General features: G+C 47.9%; 1 protein-coding gene across 3 annotated transcripts in view; it reads right to left on the bottom strand.

Annotated features, from left to right (window-relative positions):
- The window catches only part of dph1 (diphthamide biosynthesis 1), a 631,990-nt gene that overhangs the window by 319,776 nt on the left and 296,982 nt on the right, over positions 1-15,232 (bottom strand). For all 3 annotated transcript variants that reach the window (XM_078548194.1, XM_078548195.1, XM_078548196.1), the window contains 2 exons: positions 9,141-9,295; positions 2,582-2,703 (listed from right to left, as the gene is read on the bottom strand). In XM_078548194.1, coding sequence (XP_078404320.1) covers positions 2,582-2,703; positions 9,141-9,295 — 277 coding nt within the window. The remainder of the gene's footprint in view (positions 1-2,581; positions 2,704-9,140; positions 9,296-15,232) is intronic.

Below are 15,232 nucleotides of genomic sequence, written 5' to 3'. Positions count from 1 at the left end.
GGGTTAAATCCCAGCAGTGGCGGGAGTAGGTCTTTAAGTGGCCAATAATCAGCCAATTCAGGGCTTCAATTGGCCCACAGGCATTCAGGCCACCCTGTATCCCCCTTGCCATGGATAAAATATAAGGAGACATGGTGCCACTTCCATGCTGCCCAATTCTATGCCCCCCCCCCTCCCCCCCCCCACCCCCGGCATAACCTGCCATACTGGGATGGGGGGAGGGGTGTAAAATTCAGCCCATGAGTTAAAATCTCACCTTGGCCACAGAGGGATTGAAATTCAGGTAATTAAATCAATCTGGAATAAAAATCAAGTGTCTAGTAATGGTGACCATGTATTTACCAGATTGTCATAAAAACCCATCTGGCTCACTAAAAATCCTTCAGGGAAGGAAATCTGCCGCCTTACCCGGTCTGGGCCTATATGTGACTCCAGACCCACAGCAACGTGGCTGACTCTTAGCTGCCCTCTGAAATGGCCGAAGAATGGCCACTCAGCTTACCACCACCTTCTCGAGGGCAATCAGGCATGGGGCAAAAAATGCTGGCCTTGCCAGTAATGCCCACACCCACGAATGAATAAAAACAGAAGCCCAAGCAGGTGTAACTCCCGGTCTGTGATCGAGTCTGATTAGTGAAGAGGATGCTGTAACCAAGCACGAAAAGGAAAGGGAGGAATCCAAAGATAACACACAATATCTTACTAATGAATAGATACTATATATGGCTAGACCAGAAGCTGGCTGCGCGGACAGCAGTGTCCAATTAATACCTGCACATCTTAGCTGTGGCGCCTGATATTAATCCTAAGAGACCAACAGCAGAAATAAGTCAAACTCATCAAGTATCAGACAATTAATCAAATGAAATAGCAAACCATGCAACGTTCGAATTCTGTAATGTGGTACAAGAGACTCTGCAGGTTATAATTGAAGAGCCAAACACCGTGTAATATTATGCTAACTGACAGCAAGATTAATTATTGTATATTGTATCATTTAATGACCCTCATTCTACTGGGTAGTCGTACAACAGGAGACGCACTAGCCGACCACTTGAACACATGGGCCTGTTTAACCCTCTCCCAAAAGAAGCCCAAGAGACTCGTCCTCAGAATTACATATCACATAGTCTTATGCAAACAGAAACAGGCCAATCGGCCCAACTGGTGTATACTGGTATTAATGCCCAGCATGCGCCTCCTCCCACCCTACTTCATCTGATCTCATCAACATCTTCCAATTCCTTCTCATTCCTGTGTTTATATCTAGCTTCTCCTTAAATCTGTGCTATTCGTCTCTACCACTGCCTGTGGTAGTGGGTTCCAGAGTCTCATCATTCTCTGGGTAAAGGCATTCTCCTGAATTCCCCATTGGATTTATTGGTGACGATCTTATATTTATGGCCCCTAGTTTTGGTCTCCCCGCAATTAGAAATATCTTCACTATGTCTACCGTATCAAACCCCCCACATCATCTGAAGGGCCTATGTTACTGGGGCTGTGCAATGCCCCGAGAATGTACCCTAAAAGAAATCATTAATTTGCCAGCGCATAAAACACGTGGCACTGGTTCTCTCCCAGGGAGTGGCACATCTCCCCAGCACCTCACCCGACTCGTCGTTCATCTGCGAGGCTGGGGAAATCACACAAGCAAACTAGATCACCAATCAGGAATGGGAAAGCTATTCCCTCTTCCTTGTGCAGGGGTCTGAGGCTACCCGCCGACGCTGTTCTCAGCTAAACTTAGCACAGCCGGGGTTTCCCCACTTGTCTCTGAGGTGCTGGTCGCTCTGCACCCAACCATCTGGAGGGATGAAAGTGAAAAAGAGAGGTGGGGAGGAAAATGTGTGTTTAAAGAAGTGGGTCATTGAATCAAACAGCACAGAAGGAGGCCATTCAGCACACCGGGCTTGTGCCAGCTCTTTGAAAGAGTTATCCAGGTAGTCCCGCTCTTTCCCTGTAACCTTGTGAATTTTTCCTTTCCATGTATATATCCAATTCTTTTTGAAAGTTACTATGAATCTGCTTCCAGGCATTCTAGGCCATAACAACATGCTGGCTAAAATAATTTTCCCTCATTCCCCCCCCACTCTGCTTGTTTACCAAGCCACTCACCACCTTGACCTGGAACTATATCGCCGATCCTTCACTGTCGCTGGGTCAAAATCCTGGGACTCCCTCCCTAACAGCACTGTGGGTGTACCTACACCACGTGGACTGCAGCGGTTCAAGAAGGCAGCTCACCGCCACCTTCTCAAGGGCAACTAGGGATGGGCAATAAATGCTGGCCCAGCCAGCGAAGCCCACATCCCACGAACAGATAAAAATAAATGGTTTTAACTCTGCGTTATTTGGTCACTGACTCTCCTGCCAATGAAAAGAGTTACTCCTGATTTACTCTATCCAAACCTCCCATTAACTTTCTCTCCTAGGAGAACAATCCCAGACTCTCTAGCATCTCCACATAAGTGCGGGTACGAAACTAAAAGCTGAAAATAGGTGAGCTTTTGAATGCTTGTGTGCAAGTTTGCGATTCAGAGTTGCCATATCCTTGCTGCTAAGCAGCACAGGCAGTACTCACATGATGGCATCCATCGGTTTTTCAATGTGTGGGGAGGTACAGCCCAGAATTTCACCCGGCGACAGTGGTTTACACTGCGGGACGCAGATGTTGTATTCCGATCGCAGCTCCTGGCTGGTGGACTGGAGGAAGAAACAACGGAGGGAGAGAGTCAGGCAGACAATAAGAGACAGTGGAAGGGGAATAGTACTTCTGAACTACTGAAAGATTAGCCATCGAAAGAGACACAAGTTACAGTCAAACCTCATTAGTCCTTTCCCGCTGGGAGGAGCTGTAAATGGGTCATCAATGCCAAATTCCCATAACACCCAGAGACCGCTTCCAGCATTCCACTTGATATTCCCTAAATTTTACAGCTAATTAGGAAGCATTTTTTTGTTTCTTTCATCACCCTTCAGTAACGCCTAGCTTAGTGATTATTAAAGTGGGAAAGGATTCTTCTTTAATAAACTGCTGTTGATAGCGACACAGGGAACTCACTCTGCATTCATGGAGCAATAAGCAGACAGAATAAAAAGAACTGAGCTGCCACCAGCAGAATGGGGACAGGTTTTCATGGTGTTCCCCCCCCCCACTCTGTCCTTGTGGAAAAGCATCTGAGGCCCTGCATGGTTCGACTAAGTCCAACATTTGCTGCCTGGACAGTCCCTGGCATAGATCCTTCACCTTGCCTAGGAGCCCTCAGAGTGCCAGCAAGCTGTATCGCCACGTCAGGTCTACCTGAGCTCCTTGCTGCTCAGTACAAAAGGTGATTCAATGAACGTATTTTAGGCTGATCTCTGTAACCTTCTTCACCCTACAATCCTTTGAGATCTCTGCACTCCTCCAGTTCTGACCTCTTGCACATCCCTGGTTTTAATTGCTCCGCCATTGGCTGCCATGTCTTCAGCTGCCTAGGGCCCTAAGCTCTGGAATATGCACCCCTCCCCCCCAACCAACCCCACCACCCCCCCCACCCCCCACCCCCACCATTCCACCAAACACCTTGACATCTCTTCCTCCTTTGAGATGTTCCTTAAATTGCTATCTCCTTCTCCTTAGGATGTTTTACTAGCTGTTTTTGTTGATGTCAAAGATTAAACAACTTTGCTTTAGATTTTTTATCAGTAAAATACACGGTCCCGATGGCTTCAAATGACCTCAGCCAGTCAGTGAGCTGCAATGACTGGGCAGGATTGCTGGCCTGAGCCCCAGTGTGTGCCGATTTAGTCGGATTCCGTTGAGGTGATGGCTGCAAACCCACAGGGGCCATGAATCCCTGGAGTGTGGCCATGACTCAGTGGGCACCAGTCCTGCCTCTGAGGCAGCAGGTTGTGGCTACAAGTGGGGGCAAAATCCAGGCTGACAATTCCAGTGCGGTACTGAGGGAATGTTGCACTGTTGGAGGTGCCGTTTTTCAGATAAGGCACTAAACTGAGGCCCCGCCTGCCTTCACATTTGGACACCAAAGGTCTTTCGAAGAAGAGCCGGGGAGATCCCCACCACCCCCGGTGTCCCGTCCAATATTTATCGCTCAACCAACATCACAAAAACTGATTATCTGGTCTTGGTCATATTGCTATTTGTGGGAGACTTGCTGTGCACAAATTGGCTGTTGCATTTTCTACATTACAACAATTCAAAAGTATTTTATTGGTTGTAAAGCACTTTGGGGTGCCCTGCGGTCACAAAGGTTTTTTGAATTCATTCATGGGATATGGGCGTCGCTGGCTAGGCCAGCGTTTATTGCCCATCCCTAATTGCCCTTGAAGGTGGTGGTGAGCTGCCTTCTTGAACCACTGGAGTCCCTGTGGTGTAGGTGCACCCACAGTGCTGTTAGGGAGGGAGTTCCAGGATTTTGACCCAGCGACAGTGAAGGAACAGCGATACATTTCCAAGTCAGGATGGCGGGTGGCTTGGAAGGGAACTTCCAGGTGGTGGTGTCCCCATGTGTCTGCTGCCCTTGTCCTTCTAGATGGTAGCAGTTGTGTGTTTGGAAGGTGCTGTCTAAGGAGCCTTGGTGAGTTCCTGCAGTGCATCTTGTAGATGGTACACACTGCTGCCACTGTGCGTCGGTGGTGGAGGGAGCGAATGTTTGTGGATGTGGTGCCAATCAAGCGGGCTGCTTTGTCCCAGATAGTGTCGAGTTTCTTGATTGTTGTTGGAACTGCACTCATCATGGTAAATGGGGAGTATTCCACCACACTCCTGACTTGTGCCTTGTAGATGATGGACAGGCTTTTGGCCGCAGGATTCCTAGCCTCTGACCTGCTCTTGTAGCCGCAGTACTTATATGGCTGGTCCAGCTCAGTTTCTGGTCAATGGTAAACCCCAGGAAGTTGTTAGTGGGGGATTCAGTGATGGTAATGTCTTTGAACATCGAGGTGGTTAGATTCCCTCTTGTTGGAGATGGTCATTGCCTTGCACTCGTGTGGCGCGCATGTTACTTGCTACTTGCCAGCCCAAGCCTGGATAGTGGATATCAAAAGGTGCTATATAAATACAAGTCTTTCGCGAATCAAGAATCGAATGATCATTCCACTCTGGTTCCCCTTCATGATCACTGTTCAATGGCGATTACTGGATGTGTGCACAAGGGTGTCAGGTGAGGACGGAATCAGGCACGGCCTTTATTATCTGATGAACGGTTACTAATCCGATATGTTAACCTTGCTTCTCTTCCTCCACAGCCTCTGCCTGACCTGCCGAGTGTTTCTCCTTTCAGGTTTCCAGTGTCTGCACTATCTTGATCTTGTGACTTATTGACCGTTCTGTCATCAGGCAGTCTCCCTCTAAGTCTCTGTGGGGGACTCTACATGAACAATGGCCATTGTGGTCAGAGGAAAAGAACATGGCTCCTCTCCCACGGCCTAATGGAGGAGAAGAAGAGTGACGGGGGGGAGGGGAGGGGCCGAAATGAATAAGCGTGCGCCAACATTTCTCTAACCTTCTGCGCCTACAGCAATAGCGCATGGCGTTAATCCCAGGCCTACACCTCTATCCTCATCTGAGGATAATTCCAAATTATCACCTGTCGAGTGAAGCACAAGGATAATGGACTTCATCAAGTTAGGAGGCAGACAGCTGATAAATGCCCCAAATTACCAGAAGGGTTTTGAGAAATATTCATTCACCTCTCCCACTTTCTGCTCAATAAGGTCAGTTGAAACCAGTCAAGGCAATCCATCAGGATGTCACTCTATGAAGTGCTCGAATGTTGGGGCCCTGGTGCTAAACTAAAAAGCTGCTTCAAATGGCATAGCCCCAGCCTGCCTGTGACATTTCCACAGCAAGTTTGCACAAGAGTGCGGGAGCTAATGGAACGAAAATTGATCACAATTATTGCACACACTGCCACAGCACTATCGCTGCATTATGACAAAGATTCCCCGCTTGTTAACGGTTCCGACAACTAAACCCGAACCTGCATTTACCTACTGGCCGCCAAAGCATTCCCGAGAGCAAACATTTCGGTCGGCCATCTCGCTTGGTCTGGTGAAAATAGATGGTGCAGTTCAAGAGTGAGCAGGAATAAACAGGGGGCATTGCAAAAAGAGGGAGGAGAAAGCAACTACTGTCAGGGAAGGGTTAGAGTTCGGGTGAACAGCTGGGGCCTCTTTTCCCTACAACAGAAAAAAAGCAACTGGTAGAGTTCTTCAAAATTACGATGGGGCTTGAGAGGGTAAATGTAGAGATGATGTTCCATTGGTGGGCGAAGACCAAAACTAGGGGACATAAATATCAGGTAGTCACTAATAAATCCAATCACACAGTCAGGAGAAACTTATTTACCCAGAGAATGGCGAAAATGTGAATGAGTTAGGCAATCAGCACATATTAAATAAACACATATATATACACATATATATACAATATATAAAATATATTTAAGAGGAAGTTAGATAAACATGTGATAGTGGAAGGTACAGAATATGCCCATAAAGTAAGTTTTTTTTCATCCACAGGATGTGAGCGCTAGCATTTATTGTCCATCCCTAATTGCCCTTGAGAAGGTGGTGGTGAGCTGCCTTCTTGAACTGCTGCAGTCCATATGGTGTAGGTACACCCACAGTGCTGTTAGGGAGGGAGTTCCAGGATTTTGACCCAGTGACGGTGAAGGAACGGCGATATATTTCCAAGTCAGGATGGTGAGTGACTTGGAGGGGAACTTCCAGGAGGTGGTGTTCCCATGCATCTGCTGCCCTTGTCCTCCTAGATGGTACAGTTCGTGGGTTTGGAAGGTGCTATCGAAGCAGCCTTGGTGAGTTGCTGCAGTATATCTTGTAGATGGTACACACTGCTGCTACTGTGCATTGGTGGTGGAGGAAGTGGATGTTAGAGGTGGTGGATGGGGTGCCAATCAAGTGGGGCTGCTTTGCCCTGGATGGTGTCAAGCTTCTTGAGTGTTGCTGGAATTGAAGTAAATAGAGAGGGAGAAGGTTCGTTTGGAACATAAACACTGGCATTGATCTGCTGGGCCAAATAGCCTGTTTCTGTGATGTAATTACTGTATAACAATTTACTCTACTCAGTGAAAAGTGACAGCAGATAACTGCCAAGCCGCCCACTGACCTCTGATGAGACTCTGTCACAGCAGAATGTCTGAAATATCCCAATCCCTGTTCTATTCTCAGGAGATTTTAAAATTTGTAAAATAGATTGTGTAACATTCAACAAAAAAAATATATATTTTCTTTAAATAGTGCCTTTATCATTGCAAAACTTTCCAAGACTCTTCGGAGAGTCAAAGCCTGAAAAAACGGACTCCCAGCTAAAGATGGCTGGGGAAGGGTGAGTGAAATTTTGGCCGAAGTGGTGGGTTTAAGCAGAGCATTAAAGGAGGAGAAGGTGGTGGAGAGCTGGAAGGGTTTAGGGTGGGAATTCCAAAGTGTGGGCTCTAGACCACAAAAAGTGGGGTGCAGGGAAGGGAAAATGCACAAGAGGTGAGGGTTGGAGGAACACAGAAGTCTGGGGGAGCCTGTTCCACCATTCAATAAGATCCCAGTTGATCTGAGCATCTTTAACTCCACACACCCGCCCTGGTACCACAACTCTGAGTACACGTTGCCAAGCAAAAGTCTTTCACTCTCAGTTTTAACTGACCCTCCAACCTCAACAGCTTTTTGGGGGGAGCGAATTTCAGATTTCCACTTGGATTTGTGTGAAGAAGTGCTTCCTGACATCGTCCCTGAACAGCCTGGTTCTCGTTTTAGTGTCATGCCTGCCCTGTTCTGAACCCTCTCACCGCAGGAAAAAAGTTTCTTTCTATCCTCCCAGCTCCTTTAATTGTCTTCGAGTCAGAGAATTGGATAGTACAGACGGAGGCCATTTGGCCCATCATGTCCAGGCTGGCTCTTTTGAAGCGAAATCCATCTCAATTAAATCATCCCTTAAATCTTCAATACTCAAGGGAGTACAAGCTTAGTCTAGGCAATATGACCCTTTTAGCTGTTAACGGTGGCTGCATTGTACAAGGTGAACTGCGGTGTGCTGATGAGGTTTATTTTACAGCCGTGCTACGGAGAACAAATATACTCCCAGTCACAAACACGTTTATGAGGGATCACCCTCCTGACTATTGGCAGGAATCAGGGGAAGTCACGTGAGCTGAATCTCACAGGAGACCTTGAGAGGCTGATTAGAGCTCTGTATAAAGGGCGCAGAGCAAGCGGGGGTCGGAGGTGAGTGCGGGGGGAGGGGGATGGTGGAACCACCAGGACTGCTCAAACAAATCATTTACTCTGTCTGTCAATTATTGAAACAACATGCTAAAACCTTTTAAATGGGTTAGACTGGGGAGATCCAGTGAGGCAACCCCAGGTACCAGCGCTTTTAATAAACTCCGACTTAGCTGCATTTTGCTATGTGACATACAAGGTGTCAAAAATCCTAGCTAATAAATAGAACAAATTCTTTCTTTGTTTCGTTGGTGTTAACTCCTCGTGCTAGACGACTTTTTGTTCGAACTGAGTTGAGGGATGACAGTGCTGGACTATTCCTTCTGTCGGTATTGTTCCTCTATGAAGACCCTCGGGATGTTTTGCACTGTCTCAGCAATGCTGTATAAGTGTAATTGGGAGGCTGAGAATAGAAAGGCTTTCTCTCACGCTTTAACAGCTAATGCCCTCGACAGGATTCGGTGGGGGGTGGGTGTGGTTTGGGGTTATGCTTGGGAGACAGTAGCGTAATGTTGGGCTTACCTTGGGGTCACTGCTGGGTAATGCCAGGGTTATGGTGGATTACACCAGAGTTACTGTGCAGTAATGAAGAGGTTACAATGGGATTACTGCGGGATAACGATGAGGTTATGGTGGGGCAACGATGAAATTAAGTTGGGGAAGCGATGAATTTACGGTGGGGCAGCGATGAACTTACGGTGGAGCAGCAAAAAACTTACGGTGAGGCAGCGATAAACTTGCGGTGGGGCAGCGATAAACTTACGATGGGGCAGCAATTAGTTTACGGTGGGGCAGCAATGAAATTAGGGCAGGGGCAGCGAGGAAATTAGGGTGGGGGCAGAGAGGGAATAAGGGTGGGGCAGCGATGAATCTACGGTGGGGTTACCGAGCTGTTTCCTTACCTGCAGCGCAGCCACAAACTGGATGGTGCTGACCAGAGTGAGTGCCGAGCCCTTGGGGAAGTTGAATCGAACGGTGTCGATGAAGTGCACGCCATCGATTTTAATATCGACAAACACGTAGAGCATTTTGATTCCAGCTGTGGCGTCAATTGGAACTGAAAGCGAGAAGAATAATGACAGATGAGCCCACTGGAGAAAGTCTGAATGCAGCAATGGTGGCAACCAGACCATTGCAGAGCCCATGAAGCAGGGAGACTGTTCACGCACGCCCTCTCTTTGCATCCGGCGTTCAGATTTTCTCCTCTGTGCCCTAAGGTCCAGCCCGCCTTCAAGGCTCTGCTGCCAAAAAGCAGTCGCAGGGGGCCCACTGCTATCGGGTGGGGACAAGGGTGTGCCCCCCGCCCCCTTCCCCAGCTCGGACACCCGACCATCCCTCACCCCCACCGCAAGGGGATGTCACAGCCTCCAATCTGCAGAACCCGCAGCCCATTCCAAGCAGCTTCCATCTCACAGCCTTCATTCCTTCAACAAGTGATCGGGTTGGTTGGGAGAGAAACTAGATCCTCTGGTTCGGGAAGCCCTGGACAAGGGAACAGGAGTTTAATTTTGGAGCTCAGCCACGCAGGGCTGATGTCACACAAAGGGCAGTGGAAATCTGTGACTGTCTCCCCGAAATTTAGCCTGTGGGTCCGTTGAAAATTTCAAATCTGAGACTGACAATATTTTGCTTGGTTAAGGGTATTAGAGGTTAAGATACAGAGCAGCTGTGAACTAATAAATGGAAGAACAGCCTGGAGGGGCTGAATGGCCTCCTTCCTGTTCCTTTATGTTGAGTCTCACTTGCTGTTAATATTTACTAGGTTCCAAACCGTCTCTCCCACTCTCGCCGTAGGCCCACATTTACTGTTGTGCATCCTCATGAGCCCCCTGGACACACTTCCACACTGTTCCCACAGCATTACACCCAGCAGCATCCTACAGTAACCCTAGCCTTAGCACAAAGTACCCATCCAGTCATTCCTCAAATCCCGGACACCGTCTCAGTGTCAGCTGTGGCTCAGTGGGTAGTTTGCTTGTCTTCGAGTCAGAGGTCACAGGTTCAAGCCCCACTCCAGATGCTTGAGCACGTACTCCAGCCTGACACACACTGCAACTCTGAGGGGGTGCTGCACTGTCAGAGGTGCCACCTTTTTGGATGAGCCAAGCTAAACCGAGGCCTCTTCTGCCCTCTTGGTTGGATGTAAAAGGTCACAATATTGATGAAGAGCAGGGGAATTCCCCCCTGTGTCCTGGACAATATTCATCCCTCAACCAAAAAATAGATCACCTGGCCATTAATTTCATTACTGTTTGTGGGACCTGGCCGTGTGTAAATTGGCTGCCACGTTTCCTACATCACAACCAAAGTGGACCAAAAGGGCTCTTGGTTGTGATCACTGTACACACAGACACTGATGGGATCAGACTTAGTTATTCTCCTGAAACCTCCACCTGATTGATAAGTCTCTGGACGGTAGCTCTTCTTAAGTACGGCTACTTGGGTGAGAATTTTTTCAAGTTGTTAATGATGTGGACGTTTCTGGCTAGGCCAGCAAGTATTGCCCATCCCTAATTGCCCTTGAGAAGGTGGTGGTGAGCTGCCCTCTTGAGCCGCTGCAGCCCATGTGGTGTAGGTACACCCACAGTGCTGATAGGGAGGGAGTTCCAGGATTTTGACCCAGTGACAGTGAAGGAAAGGCGATATGTTTCCAAGTCGGGATGGTGAGTGGCTTGGAGGGGAACTTCCAGGTGGTGGCATTTCCATGTGTCTGTTGCCCTTGTCCTTCTAGATGATGGAGGCTGTGTGTTTGGAAAGAGCTTGGTTTAGTTGCTGCAGTGCATCTTGTAGATGGTACACACTGCTGCCACTGTGCGTCGGTGGTTCAAGGTAGTGGATGGGGTGCCTACCGAATGGGCTACTTTGTTCTGGATGGTGTTGAGCTTCTTGAGTGTTGTTGGAGTTGACCTCATCCAGGTAAGTGGAGAGTATTCCATCGCACTCCTGAATTGTGCTTTGTAGATGTTGGACAGGCTTTGTGAAGACAGGAGGTAAGTGACTCGTTGCAGAATTCCCTGTCCCTGGCTTACTCTGTAGAACCCTAGCAAGTCAATGGCTACAGGAGAGGAGGGGAGGCATAAATTAGAGGTGAGGGGCAGGCTTGTTGACATTCTATAAATCAAGTCCATGCAGGAAGTAAGGAGAGACCTGAAGACAATGCAGATGCAGAAACAGACTGGAGCTCAGGAATCAGCACTGTTCAATTCTCTGACTAAATAAATGTGGGTTGACCTGACCTTTGCAATTCAATAAGTTTCACACTAATGGAGTGTGAACAAAAAAACACTCCGACAAATCATTTCCGATTCACCTTAAAAAATGACAACTTCAGCCAAGTGCATCCATCGGTTGAAGGGAGACAGAACAAGTAGCATAATTCACAAAGAATTAAACACATACACCTGCGCCCACGCATGCACAATGGTACCTTTATCACAAGGAGAGAGAATAATGGATCTCTGTCACTCCCTCCAGCACAACAACCCAACTGAGATCTCGGCACTCCTCCAATTCTGGTCCCTTGCGCATCCCCAATTTCCTTCACTCCATGAGTGGAAGCTGTGTCATCAGCTGCCTGGGACTTAAACTCTGCAAGCCCCTAACTAAACATCTTCACCTTCTTTTCAGAGGCTCATTAAAACCTCCCTCTTTGACCAGGTTTTTTGGTGATCTGTCCTGATATCTCTTTGTATGCCTCAGAATCAAGTGTTGCTTTATAATGTCTCTTGAAATAGTTTCCTAAAGGTGCTATATAAATGCAAGTTTTTGAGTTCCATGCTCAAAGGGTTCAGATGTTTTAAATTAGCAACTCTTCCAGACTTGGGTCCAAATGGTTTCTTGTATAGGACAATGGATTTATGGGAATAGTGACAGTTTCTGATCCAGTCAACAGGTTCAGGTAACATCATGGTTACAAACAGTGAACTCAAGGTAATCCAGCTCTTTAATCACCGTAACCTACTGTTTTGTTGCTTTAATCTAAAAAGCTGTTTCCATTAATGGGCGAGTTCTTTATTCTGGTCTCTGTGGATGCTGGTGCATGTGTGATCTGTCAGCCCTCATCTTACATTTGGACAATAACTTCATCAGACAATTAGTGACCCTGGTGCTATCACTGAAGGTCTATCAAGAAATAATAGAAAGCTTTGCATTTACATAGCACCTTCCACAACCTCAGAGTGGCTCCCTGCTCCTTGTCCAGGGACTCAGTGGCTCATATCCACTAACCCTGGGATAGAGAGGAAACAGCCAAACTATACAGCCAAGTTGAAGTGTAGTCACTGTTGTAAGATAGGAAACTCTGCAGTCAATTTGCACACAGCAAGCTCTCACAAACAGCAATGGGCTAAATGACAAATAAAGATAATCTGCTTCTTTTGTCATGTTCATTGAGGATAAATATTGCTCGGGACACTGGGGAGAACTCTCCTACTCTTCTTCAAGATAATACCATTGGATCTTTCACATTCTTTCATCTTTATGGAACCTCAGTTTAATCTCTCACAGGCTCATTCAAGAGATGGTCCCTCTGATAGTCCAGCCCTTCTGCAGTATTGCACTGAGAACACAGCCTAGAATTTTAGCTCATGTTTCTGGACTCGGACTTGAATGCATGACCTTCTGATTCAAGAGCGGGGAGTGCCACCCACTGAGCCACGGTGGACACGGGTGATAAATGGGGAAACTTCCAGTTCAGAGTCCGTCAGGGTTAGGTTAGTGAGGGAGTTTTTCGACAGGTTGGCAAGGGAGGGCTTAGACAGGTTGGTGAGGAAGGGTTTAGATAGTATGGGGGGTTTAGATAGCGAGAGAGGGTTTAGACACATTAGTGAGGGAGGGTTTAGACAGGTTAGTGAGGGAGCGTTTAGACACGTTAGCGAGAGAGGGTTTAGACACATTAGTGAGAGAGGGTTTAGACACGTATGTGAGGGAGCGTTTAGACACGTTAGTGAGGGAGGGTTTAGACACGTTAGTGAGGGAGGGTTTAGACACGTTAGTGAGGGAGTGTTTAGACACGTTAGTGAGGGAGCATTTAGACACGTTAGTGAGGGAGGGTTTAGACACGTTAGTGAGGGAGCGTTTAGACACGTTAGCGAGAGAGGGTTTAGACACATTAGTGAGAGAGGGTTTAGACACGTATGTGAGGGAGCGTTTAGACACGTTAGTGAGGGAGGGTTTAGACACGTTAGTGAGGGAGGGTTTAGACACGTTAGTGAGGGAGTGTTTAGACACGTTAGTGAGGGAGCATTTAGACACGTTAGTGAGGGAGGGTTTAGACACGTTAGTGAGGGAGCGTTTAGACACGTTAGTGAGGGAGGGTTTAGACACGTTAGTGAGGGAGCATTTAGACAGGTTAGTGAGGGAACATTTAGACAGGTTAGTGAGAGAGGGTTTAGACAGGTTAGTGAGAGAGGGTTTAGACAGGTTAGTGAGAGAGGGTTTAGACAGGTTAGTGAGGGAGCATTTAGACAGGTTAGTGAGGGAGGGTTTAGACAGGTTAATGAGGGAGGGTTTAGACAGGTTAATGAGGGAGGGTTTAGACAGGTTAATGAGGGAGGGTTTAGACAGGTTAATGAGGGAGGGTTTAGACAGGTTAATGAGGGAAGGTACCATGCAGGCAGTCTCAAAGCCCTGGGAAGAGGTAATGCAAAGCACCAAGGAGCCCACTCCCCCTCACTATCCAGAGTTTCTGCAACCCACAACCCCTCACTGTAAAGTGTACTCCCATAGGCATTGGGCGACTCCTGGGTCAGCTTGTGATGCACAGTGTGGGTGAACAGCCAGCATTCCCAGTCCAGATTCAAACACGAGGGATGGCTAATTGGGTGTGAAACCATTTGTACACCCGCTATCTCCTGTGGCCTGAGTACATGGAAACATTTGGAGGCCATTCAGCCCCATGGGCCTGTTCTGCCATTCAATGAGACCGTGGCTGACATGTATCTCAAACTCCAACCACCCGGCTTGTTCCATGAGCTGTTAATACCATTGTCTAAAAGACATTTATCAGCTAGCTGAGGAAGGGAGTAACCTGGGGGAGGAATTTCCCCTCGTTGGCCGGGCGTGGTCGGGAGTGGCCGTGACTTCATGCTGGCGGGCCAATTAACGGCCAACCAGCGTGAAACGCACGCCGAGAGTGTCTCAGCTCTGCCGGCGGGGGGTGGGTGGGTGGGAGGAGCGCGAGTGCTGAAGTGTGCGCGTGTGCGGGGGGAGCGGCGCACTGACAGCTCCCTGAGGGCACGGAGCCTCCTCAGGGAGCTGAAGATTCTTAAGCTGAAAAATAAAGATTTTACATATGAAGTAAACATGTCCCCACATGTGACTCAGTCACACGAAGAAGGACATGTAAAAAAGGATGTTGAAGAATTTTATTGTTTTTTTTTAACTAAGCATTGGAAACCTCATCCTGCCCGTGGATGAGGTTTTGTTAAAAATGTAAAGGCCGCCTGGCTTATTCGCCCGCCTGCCAACCAAACGGTTGAGCGGGCGATGAAAAATCCAACTTTATTAATTACTTAAAGGCCTTAATAGGCCTCTTCATTGTGGGCGGGCGCAGTGTCGCCTCTCCCTCGCGCACGCACCCGCCGACCAAAGGATCATGAGCGTGCGCGATGACATTGAGACACTTGCCTGACATCATCGCGTGTTATTTCACTCCCCCTCGGGTCGGGCACGCGCCCACCCACCCACCGGACAAAAAATTCTGCCCCTGGAGCAGGAGGATTGAGAAAATCTCAACTCAAGTTAAACAAGAATTGCAGTCTGGGATAAGCCTGCTGACCGGGAAGAGGGGAAGAAGATTGAGATCATCAGTTTAAAACTTCGGGTACACAGGCTATAAGAAGACCCCTTCCACACACCGAGTAGTTAGGGTTTGGAATGCACTGTCTGGAAGTGTGGTGGAGGCAGGTTCGATTGAGGCATTCAATGGATGGTTATTTAAACAGAAACAATGTGCAGGGTTACAGGGAAAAGGCAGGAGACTGACGCTAAGTTA

The sequence above is a fragment of the Cetorhinus maximus genome, chromosome 9 (genome assembly GCF_964194155.1).
Source record: "Cetorhinus maximus chromosome 9, sCetMax3.hap1.1, whole genome shotgun sequence".
In the NCBI taxonomy this organism is placed as follows: domain Eukaryota; kingdom Metazoa; phylum Chordata; class Chondrichthyes; order Lamniformes; family Cetorhinidae; genus Cetorhinus; species Cetorhinus maximus.
The sequence above is the reverse complement of the archived record's forward strand: the minus strand, read 5'-3'. Positions and strand labels throughout refer to the sequence as shown.